Genomic DNA, 20,504 nt, shown 5'->3' with positions numbered 1-20,504 from the left:
CCGCCCCCCCATGACTTCCGCGTTTGGGTCCTGGAAATTCTGGGTGCACACCGCCACCCGTACCTTACCACTAGCCCCTGAGAGCCCCACGCACCTCTCCACCTGCGACACGAAGCGTGTCTCGAAGGCGCCGCGCGTGCGCAGCTGCTCTGAGGCCTCTCCGTGGAAGAGCAAATTCTCGTCCACAAGCTTCAGCAGCACAAGCCGCACCAGTTCGCCCATGTACTTGCCACCGATGAGCTTCTCGTACCTGGGCAGAGAACAGCCAGGTCATTCCCCGCAGGGAGGTCCCCACGAGCGGACGGAGGTCGGCCACCGCCCCCATCACAGCCAAAAGGAGGCCATGTGGGACGCTGTGACTCTGGGTTCAAGCCCATTCTGGCATCAATCCACCTGTGCTTTGGGGCCTTGGGAGAATGCTCCATGGTGGGGCCACCGTTCAGTCCCTCTAACACCTTCCTCCAGAAGGACCCTGAGCTGAGCCCACTTCAATTTCCCCGCATGTATGTGATAGGAGCTCTTCTCATCACCCAGAGACATTTGGGGAAGCTCAGGCTCAGAGTGGCTAGTGGCCAGCCTGGAGCAGGCCTTTGCCCACTTGCTAGGGCTCCTAGGGTCCCTGTGCTCCTGGATCCACTGAGTTGGCACGTCAGCCCTAGAGTCTGTAGGCCTCCAGTGTTTTCCTCTTTCACTGAATACTACTGACCTCGCCGAGGTTTAGGAGAGCCAGAGAAGAAGCTCAGGTGCCTGGTGCAGAGTAGGCAGTTGATAAAGGAAAGCCCTGACTCAGGACAAGCTCTGTGAACCGTAATATCCTCCAGATTACTCCAGTTCATTCTGGCAAGTTGTTTAGAGCCGGACTTTGGGGACCTCTGGATTAAGCCCAGTCAGCGTTGCTGGGGCTTCTCAGAGTCTTCCTGTGCCAGTGGTCACCTGCTGGAACGGGGGAGGTCCCTGCTCATCTGTCCATAGACCCTCTTTTTAAAGACTAATCTTGGCATTTCTCACTATTTCCAGTTCACAGAGGGGCACTCGTGTCTGAGCTGAAGGCTTATGAAGAGATTGTCAGTTTGCTTTTCCCCAGAGCTGTTTAAAAACAAGCCCATTATCTGCTGGCAGGCCCCATCTGCCGCGCGGTCGGGGGAGGGGCGGTCCTTACAGCTGCTGCCCGGGGTTCAGGGAGTTCTCATCCACCACGCGGTCGTACTCCAGCAGGAACTCGTCCAGCTCGCCTGAGTCCCCGAAGGCGCCCCACTCGGTGTTGACACACATGCGGCCCTCGTCCCCTTCCACCAGCTCCACGTTCTGCATCTCCTCCATGTAGCAAGCGTTGCAGCCCGTGCCTATGGGAAGTGGCATCATCAGACCCCACCTGGGATGCCAGTTGTCCTGGGTGCATCACCCCTGTAGGAAGCCCTATGTGGCTCTGTCTTCCCAGCTTCTTTGAGCCCTCCATCCTCACCACTCCCTCCATCCCCCTGCAGCAAAGGAAAACCAGCTCTCTCCCAGGAGCTGGGAGGTCAGGGTTTGCTGTGTGACCTCAGGTTGATAAGCCCACCTCCCTGGGTGGTTCCTCTTCCCCAAAAGGGATTGGTAACACCTACTCCTCCTGTTACCTGGAGTTGAGAGAAGTGAGGGAAAGAATGTATGTTAAAGTGCTTTGCCAATTACAGATGTGAGTGGAATGTTATGATTTTGTCTTGTCTGTGCATCTCTCTTGTTTTCTGGCACTTTCTAAACATTTATTTGCGCTTCTCTGTCTCAGCCCCTGTTCTTTTTTTTTGGGGGGGGGGGCACCCAGAGGTAGGGCTTCCCAGGTGACTCAGTGGTAAAGAATCCATCTGCCAATGCAGGAGATGCAGGAGGCATGGGTCCAATCCCTGGGTTGGGAGGATCTGCTGAAAGAGGAAATGGCAACCCACTCTAGTATTCTTGCCTGGAGAATCCCATGGACAGAGGCGCCTGGCAGGCTACAGTCCACAGGGTCACTAAGAGTTGGACACCACTGAGCAACTGAGCAGGCACGCACATACCCAGTGGTGACTGAGGCAGCGTGTGGGTCCTTGGGAGCAGCACACGGGCCACTGCAGGTGGGCCTGGCTATGGAATTTATAATCTGCAGGGTCCCATGCAAAGTGAGAACATGGAGTCCTTTGTTCATAAATTGAGTTTCAAAATGGTGACAGCAGAGCATCAATCTGAACGTGACTGCACACCCCTCAAGCTGTGAGGGACAGCCACTCAGTCATGCCAACCTCATACCAGCAGTGGAGCTGCCTGGTATGAGGGAAAAAAGTACAGAAATCCAGCCTTTGACATGATTCCTCCCAACTTTTAACTCTTGGTAATTATCATAAACGTGTTTAACCACAGAGCAGAGACACCTAGAGTGTTGCAGGGCAAATGTGATCATGGGCCACTCTACCATCTCTGCTCCAGGGGCAGAGGCCATCGGCCACAGAGCCCAGGTGGAGGTGGGCTGGGGAACTGACCCAGGCGGTTCTCTCTCCTCTCAGGGAGGAGAGAGCCAGGGCCCCTGGAGCTTCTGTTCAGGGGTGGACTTAACTTTCAGCTGGAAGGCGAAGGTGGAAGGAAGAGATGTGAGAAACTAGAGGAGAGGCAGAGTCGACCAGGCTGCCCCTTAGGACGTGTTCATACAGTTGCAGAGGGATGGTAAGAACATGAATGCAGACCCCTCAGGGCTGACTCTGAAGGGGCCGTAGAAGCAAATAAACTTAACGCTGCCTTTCTGGGTAACCAGGGCCCAGAGAGTCCAGGGAAATACCCACATGCCTGTGTGTTCAAGCGTTGCAGTAAACATTGTAAAGGCCTCGGGAACTTCTGGGAAAGGCCCACGGTTGGTGGGAAGGGCCCACTGGGGCCCACATTGTCCCCTTTCCTGGTACCTGCCTTCATTTCCAGCAGGGTGGCCGGCTGCCCTGGGGTGTGGTAAGACTGTCCAGGAAGGGATGACGCCACTTGGGTTTATCCTCTTCCACTTGGACAAATCTGTCCACATTGGTCAATTTACCAGATGAGGTGATTTAATCAAATCCTGACGGGCCAGGTGGACATGCAGCTGGTGTGCCATCTGAGGCAGTGACTTGCGAGTGTTGAAATGCTTCCTACCAATAAATAGCACGTGCATTTGGGACACCCCTGCTGCTCACAAGACCACCCTGGGCTCCAGCAGCTCGGGTGGCTGTGACTGGCACAGAGGCCCTGTGCAGCCTGCTGTAGATGAGAAGCCTCAGCTCTGTCTTTGGGTGGCTGGGGCCCCTGGGTCGGGCAGCGCGTGCATCCTTACCCACAATCATGCCAACCTCACACCGGCGGTCTTCATAGTAGCAGGAGATCATCGTGGCCACAGTGTCATTCACCATCGCCACCACGTCCATCTCAAAGTCCTGCCAAGAGGTGGAGAGACAGTGGTGATGGGGTTGGATGGGGGTGGGGGTCTCAGCTTAGTGGGCTCCAAGCCGTTCCAACCAGGAACAGGAGGCAGAGACCCCTTCCTGAGGGGACACCCAGCAGGCCCTCGCTAGCATCCTGGCCTAAGGTGAGGGGAGAAGGGTCCAGGGCAGTCACAGGGGCAGGTGCAGATGCCACTTACACCTCTCCGTTTGATGGCATCTCGCAGGAGCCCCACGATGTTGTTGCCTTCTGCTCCCGAGGCCTTGAAACCCTTGGTCCAGTTGAGAAGGATGCCCTGGGGGGAGAGGAGGGTCTCAGTGACTGCTGGATGCTAGGGTTAGATGTGAGGGTATGGGAGCTAACTTGGACCACAGGGATGTGCACCCACTTTATTTATTTATTTTAAATTTTTGGCCATGTGGCTCAGCATGCGAGTTCTTAATTCCCTGACCAGGGATCAAACCTATGCCTCATGCATTGGAAGCATGGAATCTTAACCACTGGGTCACCAGGGAAGTACAAGGTGCACCCACTTTAAAGCTGAGCAAACTGAGGCTCAAAGCAGTCATATAACTTTGAAAAGTGTTGGAGACAATTCTCTATCCATATCTCATATTTCTGCAGAGCTGGGTTCCAGCCAATTTAAGAATGCCTATATAGTTAAGCCTAGAGTCATCATCCCTGAGTGAGAAGGCGGTCCGGAGGGGAGCAGCCAATGTAAGACCAGGGCTCTTCCCCTGTGTGCAGCTCCTGTGTGTGAAGGTCCCATCTGGCCCCCAGTGTCCAGTGGGGACTGGGGATGGGAAAACCAACATAAGATGTTGCTCCCACAGCTGCTTCTGCCAGGAGTACTGACTTTGGCTTTCTCTCTGACCCAGAGGTCTCGTGTGTTGTGTATAATTGTGTGTATGTATGTATGTATAATTCACACACACATGTATATATATTTGTATAATTAATATGTGTAAATGAGTATGTATCATTTACCTGTGAATGTGTGTATATGTATATATGATCACATGCATATACACATGTAGGTATGATTGACATGTGTAAATATGCAGGTGTAATTTACATGTGTATATGTATATATACTTGATGTGTATAATTTACATGTATATATGAATGTATAATTAACATGTGTAGATATATACAAATATATAACTGACCTGTGTGTGTATATATGTATGTGTAATATATTTATGTATAAAAATATGCATGTACAACTTATGTGTTTATATATGTATAATCAGCATGAGTGCATACATGTGTGTAATTTAAACACATGCAGTGCATGCATATATAATTTATGTGCACACAAGTTATTCACATGTATAACTTATGCACATATATACACATAATTTACATGTGTCTATGTGTGTGTCGTTTACATATATGTGCGTGTGTGTGGAGGCATGTATAACTGGCAGGCTAACTTACCTGCCAGAAGGCAGGGTAGAGCTGCAGCCCTGGGACATTGCCGCCTCCCCAACAGAAGGTATAGTGTAGTGATGACATGCTGGTGTGTTGGAGCCTGGCTGCCTGAGTTTGAGCCCCAGAGCTGCCACTTCCCACTGTGGGCAAGTTGCTATGCCTCAGTTTCCTACTCTGTAATGGGGGTGTTATACATACCTCATAGGGTTGCGAGAAGGCTTGAGTCAAATAGTAAGAATCAGCTAATATTATGACTATTTCCCAGAGTCTCACAGGAGTTAAGTGATGGAGCTTGTTTGAATCCAAGGCTCTTTCCCAACATGGGGTGCTGCATTTGAAAGCAGCCCAGGGCAGAGTTCATGGGCCCTTTTTTCTGGGGTGCCTGTCCACCCATCCATCCATCTCCTCCCCTGCCAACCTCACACCTAGCCCCACCTTGTCGATGTCTTCATGCCTCACGGGAAAGGAGAAAGTGAAGCCCAAGGGCAGCTTCTTATGCTTCATCTGATGTTTATCCAGGAAGTCAGAGATGCACTCAGAGATGTAGTCAAAGAGCTGGAAGACAACACCAAGGTGGCCATCGGCTGCAGAGGGCAAGCCTCATGCCAGGATGCTCCTCAGCCCTTGTTGAACTGTAGGTGCCTGAAAGCATGGCCTCTGGACCTGCCCTCAGTCCCCTGCTCCTGATCACCACTGCTTGTCGGGACTCAAGCAAGCCCTGTGCGCAACCCCCATGCCAGAGTCCCACAGACAGCAGTCCTCAGGACAGGCAATGCCAGGACAATGGGGCTGGTCCCCAGCCCAGCTGTGCTCTGCCAGTCTGGCACTCCCAGCTGGACCCAGCAGCATCTAGCCTCAGACTTTGGACAGAAGTGTATCCCTGGCTGTAACTATGGTTTCTGGCTTCAAAACCCAAAATGTTCTTTGCTGCCTCCAAGTGTCCTGGCCACCCAACCCCTGGACCTGTGAGGACTGGCCACCACCCCACTCACATAGGCCTGTCCACAGAGCTGGGCATTACTGAGTGCCTGCTGGTCGATTAAGCTTCCCAGTGGGTTCCAGGCCCAGGGAGGCAGCAACCCATCCTGCTTCCTTGGTGCAAGCCCCGTCCTGCAGCATTCCAGGGTATGGCAAGGACGAGGCTGCCATGGGCCTGTCCCTCAAGGAAATTGGCTCTTAAAACCCTGTGCCTCAAGGAAATTGGCTCTGGCTCCATCCATGTCCCCTAGGGTTCATTCTACTTCTGTGGTCCTTCTTGAGTTCTCCCCATGGGCAGATATTATCATTGCAGTCACGCCACCTGGCATCTGTGTTGGTGGAGGATGAGGGAACGCCACGTGGGGAGGAAGTAGAATGCGTGCATGAACTGTGAGCCTGTTGGACCAGAGTGTTCTCTTGACTGTCCTACCATGTTTCTGATTCTTCTGGGAAACTGGGCAGGGGTGCGACTTTCTGGGGCCATGCCCCACGGCCATCCACCTAGGCCTCTCAGCTGCTTCCCTTTCCTGTAGCAGGGCCCCCTGAAGTTGGGCCCCCAGCCACCTGCCCTTGATGAACAGGTAGGCCCTAACACCAGGACTAACCAAGCTCCAAGATCCTGGATGGCCTTGACCTTGGTCATTGCACCACCCGCCCCTGATCCCCTTATTCCCTAGCCCAGGGTGCTCACCATCTCAGCAGTGCCCGTCATGGCATCCTCAGGGATGGAGTACATCTGGTGCTTGGTTTTCACACTCCACTGTCCCGCCTCGCCTTCTCCCACCTTCACCAGCATCACCCGGAAGTTGGTGCCACCCAGGTCCAGGGAGAGGAAGTCCCCAACTTCTGCAGCCACAGAGAGAAGTACATCAGTCTCATGGGCACCGCCTGGCAGGACCCCTGAGACTGGAGAAGAGGAGGTAAAGGCATGGTGGGGGCACCAGAGGGGCCCCTGGTACCGGACCCCAGAGTAAACTGTGGAAAGGGTCAAAGATGAACTGGGTGAGTCAGCAGGAATTCCTTGCCTTGGACTGAAGTCCCCGCAAGCCCAGAGCCCACCCGAAGATCTAGGAAAATGGTCCAGACTCAGGATTGGGCTGAGAGTCCCCCAAATGACTATAGGAAACCATTTTTCTCCTTGTGAAATGAAAAAAGCCAGTTTCTCTGAGGTCAGAATGAGCCTGAAGGCCCCAGGGTTGGGCCAATGGAGCCAAGAGTAAGAACAGGCCAGTGTCTGGGGCCCAGCACACTGAGGCTGCTAGGGACAGTCAGGGCTATTAGGAAGGGCCTAGGGCACTTCTCCCTGCCGGAGCCAGGGGACAGCTGCCTATGGCTGAGGACCTGCTGGCTCCCCTGTGGGTTCCACCCCAGCCCCGTCCTGACCACAGTACCTGAGCCCTCTGGGGTGGAGCGCACGTAGGTGGGCAGCATCTTCACACTGGCCTCCTCGTGGGTCTCCAGCCTCAGGCCTCGGTCCATCTCCTTCTGCATCCGCCTCATCACCTTCTTCAAGTCCTCCTCCTGCAGCTGGAACTCCGCCAGGATCTGTTCCGCCTGCACAGGGAGGGGGATGGGGAGCAGTTGGGTGGGAGAGGAGCTGTGCAGAGTTGGGGAGGGGGGACCTGCGGAGAGGGTGTTTCTCACCCACACCAAGGGTCTCCTTTTGCCCCCTAACCCTGAGTCCAGGATGACCCATCATTTCAAACTACCGCAGTTAAAACCAGTTGGAAAATTAAGACAGTGGAGTCCCAACACTCCTTCTAAACAAATGCAGCCTGGGGGTGAGGGGCAGAGGGCAGATGAGGCACCTCCCTTTGTACCCCTGATCCAGGTCAGGGGAAGAGGGAGGTGTTAACCAGGAGAGTGGGTAAGACACAGGCTGGAAGAGCCTGTCTAGAGGGTGATGGGCAGCTGGCATTATTGTCTAAGAGATCCGATCACTCTACCTCTAGGAGTTTATGCTAAAGGAGTAAATGGGCCAGTGGTGCAAATTTTCATTGTTAGTCAAGGCACCAGTTAGAGGTGACACCAGTTAGTTAGAGGTGTCTGTTGGGCATGTGTCCACAGCCTGGAAGTTGCTAGAGGGAGGAAGGGTCCCTATGTATAAAAGATAGATTCAATGTCACCATTCCTGTGAGTATGGACAGCCTGGGCGAGGGTCTCTTCCCAACACTCTTTGGAGGAGTGGCCATTCACTCACCCCTTCGTGGTGGCACGAGGTTGGGTGTAAACACAGTACCCGTGCCCATGAATCCCCAGGAAGCAGAGACCCTGCTCTGACCTTGCATGTGGACAGTGGTATGCCGGCCCTTCCTTCTTTGCACAATAGCACGTATTCATGCAGAAAAGGCCATTTTGATTCCCTGGATATTCGGACCAAAAAAGAAAGGGCAGATACTCAAATAAAAGCCATGGATCCACTCTTCAACAACCTCACCCTCTTTTGCTGGCAGTTTTCCATGTGAGCTCGGGGGTGGAGATGCTCTGAATTCCAAAAAGGAGACGACACAGCTATTTGCTCCTTCTTCCTCAGTTTTGATAGCCCACATTTTGTTGGGAGACTGCCCCTCACCAGGCTGAGGGGACATCCCATGATTGAGCTAAGCCAAGCCCAGTTATCCTGTCCCGTTTTTGCTGGTGATTTGGTTAATAGTTGGGCTTGTGGCCCAGTTCTGGCCAATGGCAGGTGAAGGGAAGCCTGTTTTTAGCAGGAGGAGGGCCCTCTGGGGGAGGTCAGTGCCCTGCCAACTTTGTGTACATAGCTGTATAAGGGTGTGATAACCGGCACTGTAGCAGCTATCCCGAACCATGAGGAGACAAGGCTGAAGAGAAAAGGCTGTTAGCATATTATGGATGGCAGTGAAGAGAGGCAGAGTGAATTCAGCCCTGATGACGTCACTGACAGGCTGAGTCAGCCCTGGACCCACACACCTCCCTGTGCTGGTTGTGGAAGCGAGCACTCATCACTTAAGGCCATGGTTAGTCAGGTCTTTCATTTCCTGAAGCCCAAAGCATTTCTAATGGATACAGATCCTTACTTAGGAACCAATTCTCTTACCAAGACCCCTTGCTTAAAACTTAAACCCACAGAAGGTCACATAGGAATGGGGCTGACAAAGTCTACAACAAAGCACGCAGATTCAAACATCAATGTTTGCTAAGCTATTCTGCAGCTCTGGGCATGAGGTGGGGTGCAGCTTGCCCCAAGGCTCTTCTCACAGGACACAGCCCTGGAGAGGCCCCCATGCTCTGTGAATCCATCCAGGCTGTCCTCAGAGGCCCACACCTACAGCTTGGACCCCTCTCTCTCTCACACACACACTTTAAAACATAAAACATGCCAAGAAGGAATAGTAACATTAACATTCGTTAAATCCTTCCAGTATGCCAGGTGCTGAGCTGAATATACTATACAAGCTGCCTCGCATCCCTGGCATAAGAGGAGGTGTTAGAGTCTGCTCATCTTTTGGATGGTGGCCACAGGCAGCCAACACACAGCGTGGGTCCAGCACCCAAGACCAGGTACACAAGGGCTGCCTGGCATCTTTCCCCAAACAGGACTGTGGGACATCACGGGCTCTTATCAAAAGCAATGCTAGTCCTGCAGAGGCCCAGCCCTCAGGCCCCGCTGGGTTTTATCCCCTCTCCTTCCATTATGGCAGCCTGTCCAATAGCCGTAAGCCTGGCACCATGAGGGGTCGTGACCCAGTGGCTTCACTTCCTGTGTCCAGGCCCATGTGGGCACATGTTTGGAAAGGGTCTGGAAGGTTCCGTGGCTGCAGACCAACACTGCAGGTGGCCATAGACTGACGTGGGGATCATCCTCCAAGACGGTGCAAACCCCTTCCTTGAGTATCTGCAGGCGCCACGCTTAGCCTGCAACCCCGAGAGGAGGTGCTCCTAACTGCACAGTCCCTCAACTCTCAAGGCTGTGTGTCCAGGTGGGGTTCAAGTCACAGGGAAGAGGTCTGCCTCACAGACCCCCTGCGAACATCCCCAGAAGCAGGCACTGTGCACCAGACCCTGCCCAGGGCATCTCCAGTTCTCCTTTATGCTTAATCCCTGGGACCCAAGCATTTTATTACCCCTACTTCCTTTCTGAGGCCACAGATCTAGACAGCTCAGATCTGGCTTTGAACCCGGGCACTGGCTCTGAGACCACCTCCCCTCCCCACCCCAGTGGGCTGCCCAGCCCTTCCCAGAGCCCGGGCCGGGTGTCCAGGAGCCCTGGCTTAAAGGTCTTGTTGAGCAGCCTAGGGACAGCAGGGAGTTGCCTGAGGAACCCCAAGAAGCCACCTGTCCCCCAGGTCACAGACAGAGCCTGTCTCCCACTCTCACCCCACAACTGCACCCCTGCCTGCTCACCAAGAGGTCACAGGACACAGCATCAAGGCTCACGGCTACACCCGAATATTGTGTGTGTGTGTGGGGTGGGGGGGGGTCTCTTGCCTGAGTAACTCTACTATGCTCCAGGCAGGGCCACCGCCGCCACCTGACAGTGCCATGGCCCCCAGGATCCCGGCTTCTGGTGCCCCGGCCCTCTGGCTCTCCTGGGTACTCCCATCTTGGCTCTCCTGGGATTCTCAAGGCAGGTATGGGGTTGGCAGATTGGGGAACTGCTTCCCCAGGAGTACGTGGCAGCTGGCCCAGGGTCACCCTCTGTGTGTACACAGCCATCCAGTGGCTGCAGCTGGATGCACATGGGGCTCACACTGCCCTCCAGGGAAATGGATGGGCTCTAAAGCCCACAGAGTGTCCAGCGTTTACCCAGCGGTCCCATGCCCTGGCCCTCTGGGGCCCTCGCAGTACTATGCTGGGGTGGGAGGCACTCTCACACCTTCACCTATCTCATCCATCAGAAGGACTTAGCCCGGCAGCATGTCCTGCCTTCTTTCTTGAGCCAAGGAAGTGGGGTCCCAAAGCGCCGAGTATGGCATAAAGAGGGCAGTCGTCCTCAACCAAGTCCCACAGACCCAGCCCCCATCATCTCTGCCCAACCAACCTGGCCCCTCCCACTTTGCTTCCAACCTATACATCCAATGGCTTTGTCCAGACCTGTGGCCTTAAGGACTATCTGCATACCGATGGCTGCGCACTAGGAGGGGAGGTTCCAAGGACCGAGAGGTGTGGGTAGGGCTGGGGGAATCCACCTGGTCTTGGCATGTCAGTGTGTCTGCTAGTCAAGGGGAGACTGGTGCCAAGGAGCAGTTGGATTTGTGAGGCCAGAGTGCAGCAGACAGTCTGGCTCTGTCAACCCAGGAGCAAGTCCCCAAGAAGACACTGTCCATGGAGACCCCTCCTAGAGAGGCTGGACAGTGGAGGGATCAGCTGCTGCCTAGCTTCCGTGCCTCCTTCCAGGGGGTCCAGCGTCACCCCGACCTCTGCTGTCCCAGCCATGGCCCCAGGGACCACTCACCTGGCTTTGCAGTGACCCTCGCCAGGTTCAAAGCTGTCTGGACCTGGCTCCTTGTGGCTTCCATCACCACTTCTCTGAGAGGCCAAGAGGTAGGTTTGGGGGGAGGTGGAGACACTTGTATCTGCTGTGGCACAGGGCTGGCCTGTAGCCTGGAAGTCAGGGGCCCACTTGTGCAGCTATGGGCCTTGGAGCAGAGAGCTGCCCACTCAGGCTGCCGGGGGCTTCTGCAGAGAACAATCAGCAGGCAGCTGCTAAAATACTCTGCCCACTGCCACAGAGTCAGGCAGGGCCAAAAGAGCAAAGGAGGCCTGCGTGGGGTCAGGAGTGACAACGGCTGTGGAGTGGTGCCCCATGCCTTCAGCCCACGGGGGTGGAGATTTGTTGCCCAGAGTTTCTGGAGAGGGGGCAGAACCAGTCTATGTCCCCTCCAGTACTTGGACATCCAGGATGGACAGTCTTCACACTGCCCAGGTCAGGAAAGCACATTGAAGAGCTGGCAGGCCGGGAGGGGGCTGCTGAGGGCCTGATCCTTTGTGGGATGAAGAATCTGGACCTGGTCTTGGTCTTGGACCATGGGGACCCCTGGCCAGTTTTCCCCTGAGGTCTGTACTGCGCTTGGGAGGGGAGAGGCAGGCTGGTGGCAGGGAGGCCTGGCCTGAGGACCTGAGCAAGGCAGACTCCTTGTGAAACTGGGATGCTAAGGGTGAGAGACCTCCTGAGACTCTCGGCTCCTCTCCTGAGCCCTCAAAGCCATCGTTTGTCCAATCAGGCAGGTGGGTTGAATGAGGGGTTGGAGGGTGTACCTAAGACATCATTTGGGTCATTGAGAGCCAGGCTCAGGCCTGGGCTGAGGCAGGGGTAGGCTGGGGGTGAGGATTGATGGTCGCTGGGGGCTGGGGGTGGGGCCAGGAGGTGGGAAGGGGAGGGGTGGGGCAAGGGTGGGGAGTAGATGGAGGCAGGGCACCACTCTGATGACTGGCTCCACCCTTACCTCAGGGCCATGCCCCCTCCTCCCCGCCCAAGTAGAAAATGCTTATTTTCATCAAAAGTCTTCAACTGTAAATCATAAAAACCTGCCTCAAAAGGTGGGGAAGGTCATTCTTGGGTTTGGGGTCTGCAAAGTCCAGGCCAGCGCTCACTTTGAGAACCATCCCTCCTCCCCACCTCCCAGCTCCTTGCCTGGGAGTGAACTTGTCTAGTGGGACTTGCCTGCAGCTGCCAAGCACTGCTAAAATTAGCAAGAGCTCACAAGTGGGCCGGGTGTCTGGACAGAATGCCAGGCTCTCCAGCCAATGGCCAGTGTGGTCATCCCCAAGGAAGCCCTTGACATGATTGATCTCTTTCCCAAAATAGAGCAAAAAGGGCTTCACCAGACCCACATGTGACAGATCACTGTCCCACCAGACCCTGGCTCTGTGCCTCTGTCTTCACAGAGGGGGCAGGACTCATCCCTGGGTTTGGAGTCCCCACACTGGCCTTCTGGACAGGCCAGACCAAGGAGAAGCTGCCCTTCTATTGGTCCAGGCTCACAGCACCTGACAGGAGGATCAGAATCCCCCAGCTCTGTCCTCTGGGAGGCTGGAGAGGACAGGGCTGGGCAGAGATCACTGGGTCCCTTTCTGGTTTGCTGGACTTCCGGGGCCCTCTCTGGCTTTCAATTTGACCAGTGAGCATCCTTCCCCAGACCCCTTTCCCAGGCCTCCTCCTTACACCTGTGAGGGCAAGAAGGAAGGAGGCCAACACCCCCACTTGCCCACACTAGTTAATCCTCCAGAGCCAGACTCTCATGCCTCAGCCAGCTCTCCTATGCTCCCACCACAGGAGGTGTGCCCTGGCTCATCGCTTCCCTTTCAGGTGAGGGAGTGACACCAGAGGGTCAGCACTGGGCTGGAGTCAAGGATCACTGTAGCAAGCAACAGACCTGTCCAGGGAAGAGAGGCCAGGAGAGGGAGGACATCAAAGATAATGGCTCCTGAGGGATGCCCGGGACACAGAGTTTTCAGTATTGCAAGGGTTGTTCTAAGGAAGTTGGATGTATGTGGTCTCTGCTTAGACTTTCTCAAAAATAAAACAACAGAGCTGCCCAGCAATGGGCTAGGATGTCTCAGCAGATAGTAAGCTCCTGACTTAATGGGAGAGAGAGAGATGTGGGGTATTAGAGAGAGTAGGAGCTGAAGGACTTCTATGTCCTCATTAGTGTCCTCATCCTTTGGTTGCTCAAGGAGCTGATTGATAGGCATGATTTAATTTTCTTTTTAATTTATCTCTAGGAAATAATCTAACAAATTCAGTGATAGATATTCCAGGTTACTCTTTATAGGATCAAAAAATGAGACATAATCCACACACCCAACTTTAGGAAATTGGTTAAATAAACTATGCTACATTTATATGCAGTCATTTAAAATGATAAGATTGATCTGCTTTAGTTGGCATGGAAAGATGTTAATGACATTTTGTTTAAAGAGAATGTGGGACTTCCCTGGTGGTCCAGTAGCTAAGACGCCATGCTCCCAATGCAGGGGGCCTGGGTGTGATCCCTCACCAGGGAACTAGATCCCATATGCCACAGCTAGAGTCCAAATGCCACAGTGAAGATCAAGGGTCCTATATGCCCCAACTAAGACCCAGCAAGGCCAAATAAATAATTTTCTTTTAAAGGAGAGAACATGGTGGCTACCCTCTGAAAGGTCCTCCAGTGAGCCTCATATCTGGCATTCAAGCCACTGTGTAGGCCCCACCCATGCTGAATAGGTCTAACCTGTGTAACTAACAAGCTATTGCAGAAATGATGGACTGAAGTGTGAGGCTAGGCCATCAAAGACAAAGAAGCTTCCGCATTTCTCTATTGGCTTCTTCACTCTATGGGAAGCCAGCACCAGGTCATGAGGACACTCAGGTTCTATCAGGAGGTCTACTGAGAAAAACTGAGGCCACCTGCTAACGGGCATCTCCAACTTGCCAGGCAGGTGAGCGAACCACCTTGGGAGCAGATCCAACAGCCCCAGTCAAGCCTTCAGATGATGCAGCCCCAGGCAACATCTTGACTGCAACCTCAGGAGAGATGCTGAGCCAGAACTTCCCAGCTGAGCCACTCCTGGATTCCAGACCCACAGAAATGGTGTGAGATTAAGTTTTGTTGTTTCAAGCCACTAAGTGTTTATATAGTAATAGATGACAAATACAGAGCAAAAACAGGTTAAAAATATAACACAATCCATTTTTCCCATATTTATTTATACATACATATATATATTTAAATCTCTCTCTTTTTTTTTGGCCACACCACACAGCATGCAGATCTTAATTCCCCAACCAGGGATTGAATCTGTGCCTTCTGCAGTGGAGGCTTGGAGTCTTAACTGCTGGGTCACCAGGGAAGACCCTGTCATATATGTGTATATATGATATACACGTGGGAGGAAATACAGAAAAATAGTAATAGTAGTTATCTTGATGATGGAAATATGAGTGACTTTATTTTCCTCTTTGCTTATCTGTATGTCCTGCATTTTCTGCAATGGATTTGTACTAATGAAATAGCATTTAAAAATCAAGTTAAAAACAAAAGGTTGGGCCTTATCTGCTATCTTTGCACAGAGGCTCTGAGGATGGAGGCTCAAAGTTGAATGGGTCAGATTACCAGACTCCATATTCCGTGGGAAAGAAAGTGAGGCTGGGAACCGGAGAACCCCGCCTGCAAGCGCCTTCCCCACTGGCCTGACAGCCCTCCCCACCAGCTGGGCAACAGTGTGGGCACTCCCTGACCTGATGCAACAGGGCCTGGAGGTCAGTATGGTGTTGCAAGTGTTTGCTTACAGCAGGGTTGCCGGGAGACTGGCTGCGCCCTCGTGTAAGGGCAGACCAGGGGCCTGGTGATGAGAGGGTATCACGTAGTGTGGCCATGTCAGGGACAGAGGAAGGGGGAGATGAGCCAAGAGACAGCAGACTGGGCTGGGGTCCCAGTAACCACGGCTGGTGAGGACCCAGTGCCTTCCATGGGCCAGCTGCTGTGCCAGATGCTTACATGGATCACAACTGGCCGGCAAGCTCAGGGCCGTCCTTTTAAATGTGGGGACACTGGGACCCAGGGGAGTGAAGGGATTTCTGATACACAGCAGCCATCAGTGACTTAACCAGGATTCACCCCCAGTTCAGCCTGACTCTGGGTGTGCTGGAAGATGAGTCTGACTAGATGGGGCGGGTCCCTCCAGGGTCAAGCACATGCTGGGGGTCAGGAAGTAGCTCTGGAGCTGCTTCCATGATGGAGATGTTCAGAGACCTCAGCTTCAGCCAGGGGAGGTGGGGAGGAGTGAAGGGGTGGCTGGGGGGAGCCGCAGCAGCCGCAGAGGTCTGTCCAGCACAGTGCTTGCCTCTGACAACAGGTGGGCCTGAAGGCCTGGGGCCAGATGTGGGGGTGAAACCTAAAGGCTGGGGCCATGGGAGGGATCGGGGCAGAGACTGGGTGAGGAACAGGGTGTGTCCTGCATATCGGCTAGCTGCAGGATCATTCAGGACCCAAAGGAGGCAGGATAATGCTGAGGTAACATGGGAGCAAACACAATTCGGCTCTGTAGGTCCATTTCCTGTTTGGTATTGGTTACAGCGATTAAACCTGCCCTAATTAACTCTCAGAATGAAAGCACTAATGACCCAAACAGAGCTTCGGAAGGGATTGAATCACACATTTATTTAAGATTTATTGAGCACCTAATTTGTGTTCAGTCCGAGGTTATGAAAATGACTAGTTTTTAGTTCTCAAGGACCTTACAATCTGGCAGAAGAGACAAGCAAATAAACAAATACTAACTGATACTGGCAGAGCTGCAGAGTCTTGGGGGAACACGAAAGAGGCTGGGAGGGTTCTCTGGAGAACAGGGTTTCTCAGGACCTCTTCCTGCAGCCCTTGATGTATGAGCAGGAAATGGCCAGCAGAGAAGCACATTCTAGATTGAGGGGCCAGCAGAACAAAGTCAGAGCCATTTGGAGCAATACATATATTTATAGTGACTTGAAATAATGCACTCAAAGGGTACACAAAGGAAATTAGGCTGTTGTAAATGGCACTTCGGCTAAAGAGGAAATCTGAGTTGGGTTACAGCCCTCTTTATAAATGTATAACCATGAGTGTACCAAATATAAAAAGTACGAATAATAGCTAAAGCAAAACTCAAAGGAACCCTTAATTCACTTACAAAAAGAAAACAGAAAAATCAACGAGCAAAGAATTTCTCTAAAGATATTAAAAAAAAAACCCAACACATAGAATATAAAGTAAACCTAAGAATAAAGGAATCAACAATGATAAAAATAGAAACAAATTTACAGAAAATACGCAAATATGGATGTACCTATGGCTGATTCTTCTTGATGTATGACAGAAAACCACAAAATTCTGTAAAGCAATTATCCTTCAATTAAAAATTAAAAAAAAAAAATACAATAGCAAACTTGAGGGACTTCCCTGGCGGTCCAGTGGCTAAGACTCCATGCTCCCAATGCAGGGGGCCCAGGTTTGATCTCTGTTTAGGGGACTAGATCCCACACGCCACAACTGAAGATTGAAAATCCCACAACTGGGACTCCTTTGGTGGTCCAGTGGTTAAGAGTCCACCTGCCAATGCAGGAGACATGGGTTCGATCCCTGGTCCGGGAGGATCCCTCATGTTGTGGGGCAGCTGAGCCTGTGAGCAGCAACCACTGAGCCTGTGCCCTAGAGCCCATGAGCAACAGCTATTCAGACCATGTGCTGCAGCTACTGAAGCCTAAGTGTCCTAGAACCCATGCTCTGCAACAAGAGAAGCCACTACAATGAGAAGTCTGTAGCACTGCAACTAGAGAGTGGCCCCTGCTTGCCACGACTAGAGAAAACTCTCTCTCCTGGCAATGAAGACCCCATGGACTGTAGCCCACCAGGCTCCTCCATCCAGGGATTCTCCAGGCAAGAATACTGGAGTGGTTTGCCATTCCCTTCTCCAGGAGATCTTCTTGACCCAGGGATCGAACCTGGGTCTCCTGTTTGCAGGAAGATTCTTTACCATCTGAGCCACCAGGAAAGCCCAATGAAGACCCAGCGCAGTCAAAAATAAACAAATAAAAAAATTTTTAAAAGAAAATCCCACAACTAAGACCTGGTACAGCCAAATGAATAAATAAATATTTTTAAATTATATCTATAAAAACAAAAAGTAATCTTGATTAAAAAGGTGAATTTCATTGCATGTATTTTATATCAACATTAAAATAAGAAGAGTAACAGACGAAGTAGAAGAGTCAGGGGTCCGAATTACTGATGGAAAAAGACAAGGGCCCCTGGAGAGAGCTGCCTCATCCTCAAGCCTCCCTGGGCAGTGGTCTTTCCCTTGTAGGAAACACGACCCTGGAAGTCCTTGTTCCAGCTCCCTCATGGCACTTGGAACAGGAAGAGGGAGCTGGAACCTACCTGATCTTGCAACCTACCTGATCTCAGATAAGTGATATATTCAAAATTTCAGTTTCTGTGCCTATAAAACAGTCCTGAGCCTTGGCCCTGGTCAGGTGGGTAGCCTGCTTCTGGGCAGTACCCTAGACATGTGTGCTCTTAGGGGTGGGGGCAAACATTGTTTCTTGCCACCCACAGCTGGTTCCCCTTCATTCTTACTCAAAGAGCCTCCGTTTGTGGCAACGCACCCAGTGCTGGGAGTTGGACCTGCCTGGCCTCACCCCCTTCCTCTTCTGGAGACAACAGGAGGGAGGCAGCTAGGGAACATGTGGCAGCGGAAGCCCCACCCCTCTTGCATTTGGAGCATCACTGGATCTGTTGGTACCCCATACAGTCATGATGGGGAGGACAAGACAAACCGTGGGGTTGACCCAGAGTCTGCCATCCGGGTGTCACTGTATTGGGGTGGGAGCCACCTCTGGACTATTTTTTATGTGAGATTATGAGCCTATCAAAGAATTCAGTGTTCGTTGATGTCAGGTACAGCCTGCTGCTGCTGCTAAGTCGCTTCAGTCGTGTCCGACTCTGTGCGACCCCATAGACGGCAGCCCACCAGGCTCCCCAGTCCCTGGGATTCTCCAGGCAAGAACACTGGAGTGGGTTGCCATTTCCTTCCCCAATGCATGAAAGTGAAAAGTGAAAGTGAAGTCGCTCAGTCGTGTCCGACTCTTCGAGACCTCATGGACTGCAGCCCACCAGGCTCCTCTGTCCATGGGATTTTCCTGGCAAGAGTACTGGAGTGGGTTGCCATTGCCTTCTCCATGGGTACAGCCTAACAGACCATAATTGTCGCATGAGGACTAACAAGTTATTCTGCTTTTCTTCATGTGAGCAAGCCCAAAGAGGGGCACATGTTGGTAATCACCCTCAACAGAGTGGCTCAGGAAAGCCCCCAGGAGGTGGGGCAGGAACTGGACTCCACTCCCTTCAAGGTTATGGAAACTCAGCTGGAAAATGTTTAACAACTGGCTCTCCAGGGGAAAAGGCCCGAGTGGAGGAAGTGAGTGGAGACGGGCTGCAGCCACCGCCCCAGCCTCCCTAGGACCTGGTCCTCTGACCTAGCTGGGCCACCTCGCAGAGGCTGCGGTTCTGGCAGGGGCTGTGGGACCACAGCACGAGGGGTCCGCCACACGCGCTCCTGTCGCTCTGGCCCTACCACCTGCAGATGGAGTGGGGGCTCTGTCCCACCCTCTGACTTACACCAGGTCTAACGATGCCACTGGTCAAGCTGGGTCTGCTGCTGCTCCCCACATGGATTCCCTGCATGGTCGAGCTATATTCAGGAGCTTTGCAATCACTTTGAAAACATCTTAGAGAACTAATTTACAACAGCAAGAGCCTACATTCCTTGTTTTATTTATTTATTTTTTCATTCCTTGTTTTAAATGAAAGGCAAAGATGCCCATCCAAAAACTCCATCCAATTATCCAGATATCACTAAAACTCTGTTCATATATAGCAACCCACCAGTGATTTTTGCATAATATGGAACATTCAAAACACCGATTACCTAATTATTTAACTCTTAAAGAGTTCAATGGTGGCTATAATTGTATGGAGTACACACAATCCTGTTCATGTCACAACCTATCACGTTGTAGATGTTGGAGGCTGCCATGATCCCCTTGTACAGGTACTGTACCCGCCCCCACCTGCCCCAGCTGGCTCCCAACATCTCACAGCTGGGCCCTTCTCCTAAGACTTGCCTTCAATCTACAAAGTCATCCCATTCAGAAATACCTGGGAGGTTATCTGCCTCCAGGGTTGGCAGAGAAAATACAGTATGTCATGCAATATTTGGGACATATGTTAAAATTTTATTTGCTGTTTATCTGAAATTCAAATATAACTGGGCTTTTTTTTTTTTTTTGCTACATTTTTATTTGCTGAATCTGGCAGCCCCTACCCTCCTACCAGGGCCCCCAACCAATACCTGCCCAGTATAGAAGGGCAAAGGCTACCTGGCCTCAGGAGAGACAACTCACACATGAGGCCATTCATGCCCCAGAGCTCCCCATGGGATTAGACTGCAGCTTGACTTCTGCTAAATGTGAATCTGCCTCCATCCTTGTCTTGCCACGTCCCCCATGCACCCAGCCTCAGTCTGTGAATTCTCCTGCTCTCCGTCACAGTATGGTCCCAAGAGACCGAAACCATCTGATCTATGCAGACCACCGAACATTATATCAGCTCACCACATTGATGACATCATCTTAGTTGGACATCATGCTAGTTGAACACAAGAGTCAAGTACCGTGGATGTCTCGTGCTGAGGCACATCTCGAAAAGCCTCAGGGGTTGCCACCTCCGTAAAATTTGCAGGGGCCCAGTGGTCTGAGACATGCCAGGGGCAATTACTTTAAAGTGAGTAACAAATGATTGTGCCTTGTTTCTCTTATCACTAAGAAAGGTGTGTAGAGCTTGATAAGCCTCTTCAGATTTTGGAAGCAGCATATTCTGCACTTGGCGATACTATTCTAACATATTTATTGGATGAAACAGAAGGCTGATAGGTTAAGTGGAGCCAGAGAAAGAAAGCGCTCTGCAGCCAGTCGGCCACAGTCAGCCCTGACTCTGAGGCCATGTGACCTGGCAGCTGTGATACTTGAGATGTTACACTGTGTGGAGTGTGATAAACCCCAAGAGGAGTGTCACAGACCGGACCCCAGGCTCTAGACCAAGGGCCCACCAGCTGCAGCAGAGAACAAAACACCACTTGAAAGGCAGCTCCTGGTCTGTTACTGGGCCCCAATAGAGACAGAACATCTAACCACGGGACAC

At 52.2% G+C, this 20,504-nt stretch overlaps 1 protein-coding gene across 1 annotated transcript in view; it reads right to left on the bottom strand.

The window, feature by feature from the left end:
- The window catches only part of GCK (glucokinase), a 36,431-nt gene that overhangs the window by 2,141 nt on the left and 13,786 nt on the right, over positions 1–20,504 (bottom strand). Inside the window, exons 2-8 of the mRNA XM_043463480.1 lie at positions 7,218–7,380; positions 6,518–6,672; positions 5,284–5,403; positions 3,614–3,709; positions 3,308–3,407; positions 1,160–1,343; positions 95–250 (exon numbers count right to left, since the gene is read on the bottom strand). Coding sequence (XP_043319415.1) covers positions 95–250; positions 1,160–1,343; positions 3,308–3,407; positions 3,614–3,709; positions 5,284–5,403; positions 6,518–6,672; positions 7,218–7,380 — 974 coding nt within the window. The remainder of the gene's footprint in view (positions 1–94; positions 251–1,159; positions 1,344–3,307; positions 3,408–3,613; positions 3,710–5,283; positions 5,404–6,517; positions 6,673–7,217; positions 7,381–20,504) is intronic.

This window comes from Cervus canadensis, chromosome 3 (assembly GCF_019320065.1).
Source record: "Cervus canadensis isolate Bull #8, Minnesota chromosome 3, ASM1932006v1, whole genome shotgun sequence".
Lineage (NCBI taxonomy): Eukaryota > Metazoa > Chordata > Mammalia > Artiodactyla > Cervidae > Cervus > Cervus canadensis.
The sequence above is the reverse complement of the archived record's forward strand: the minus strand, read 5'-3'. Positions and strand labels throughout refer to the sequence as shown.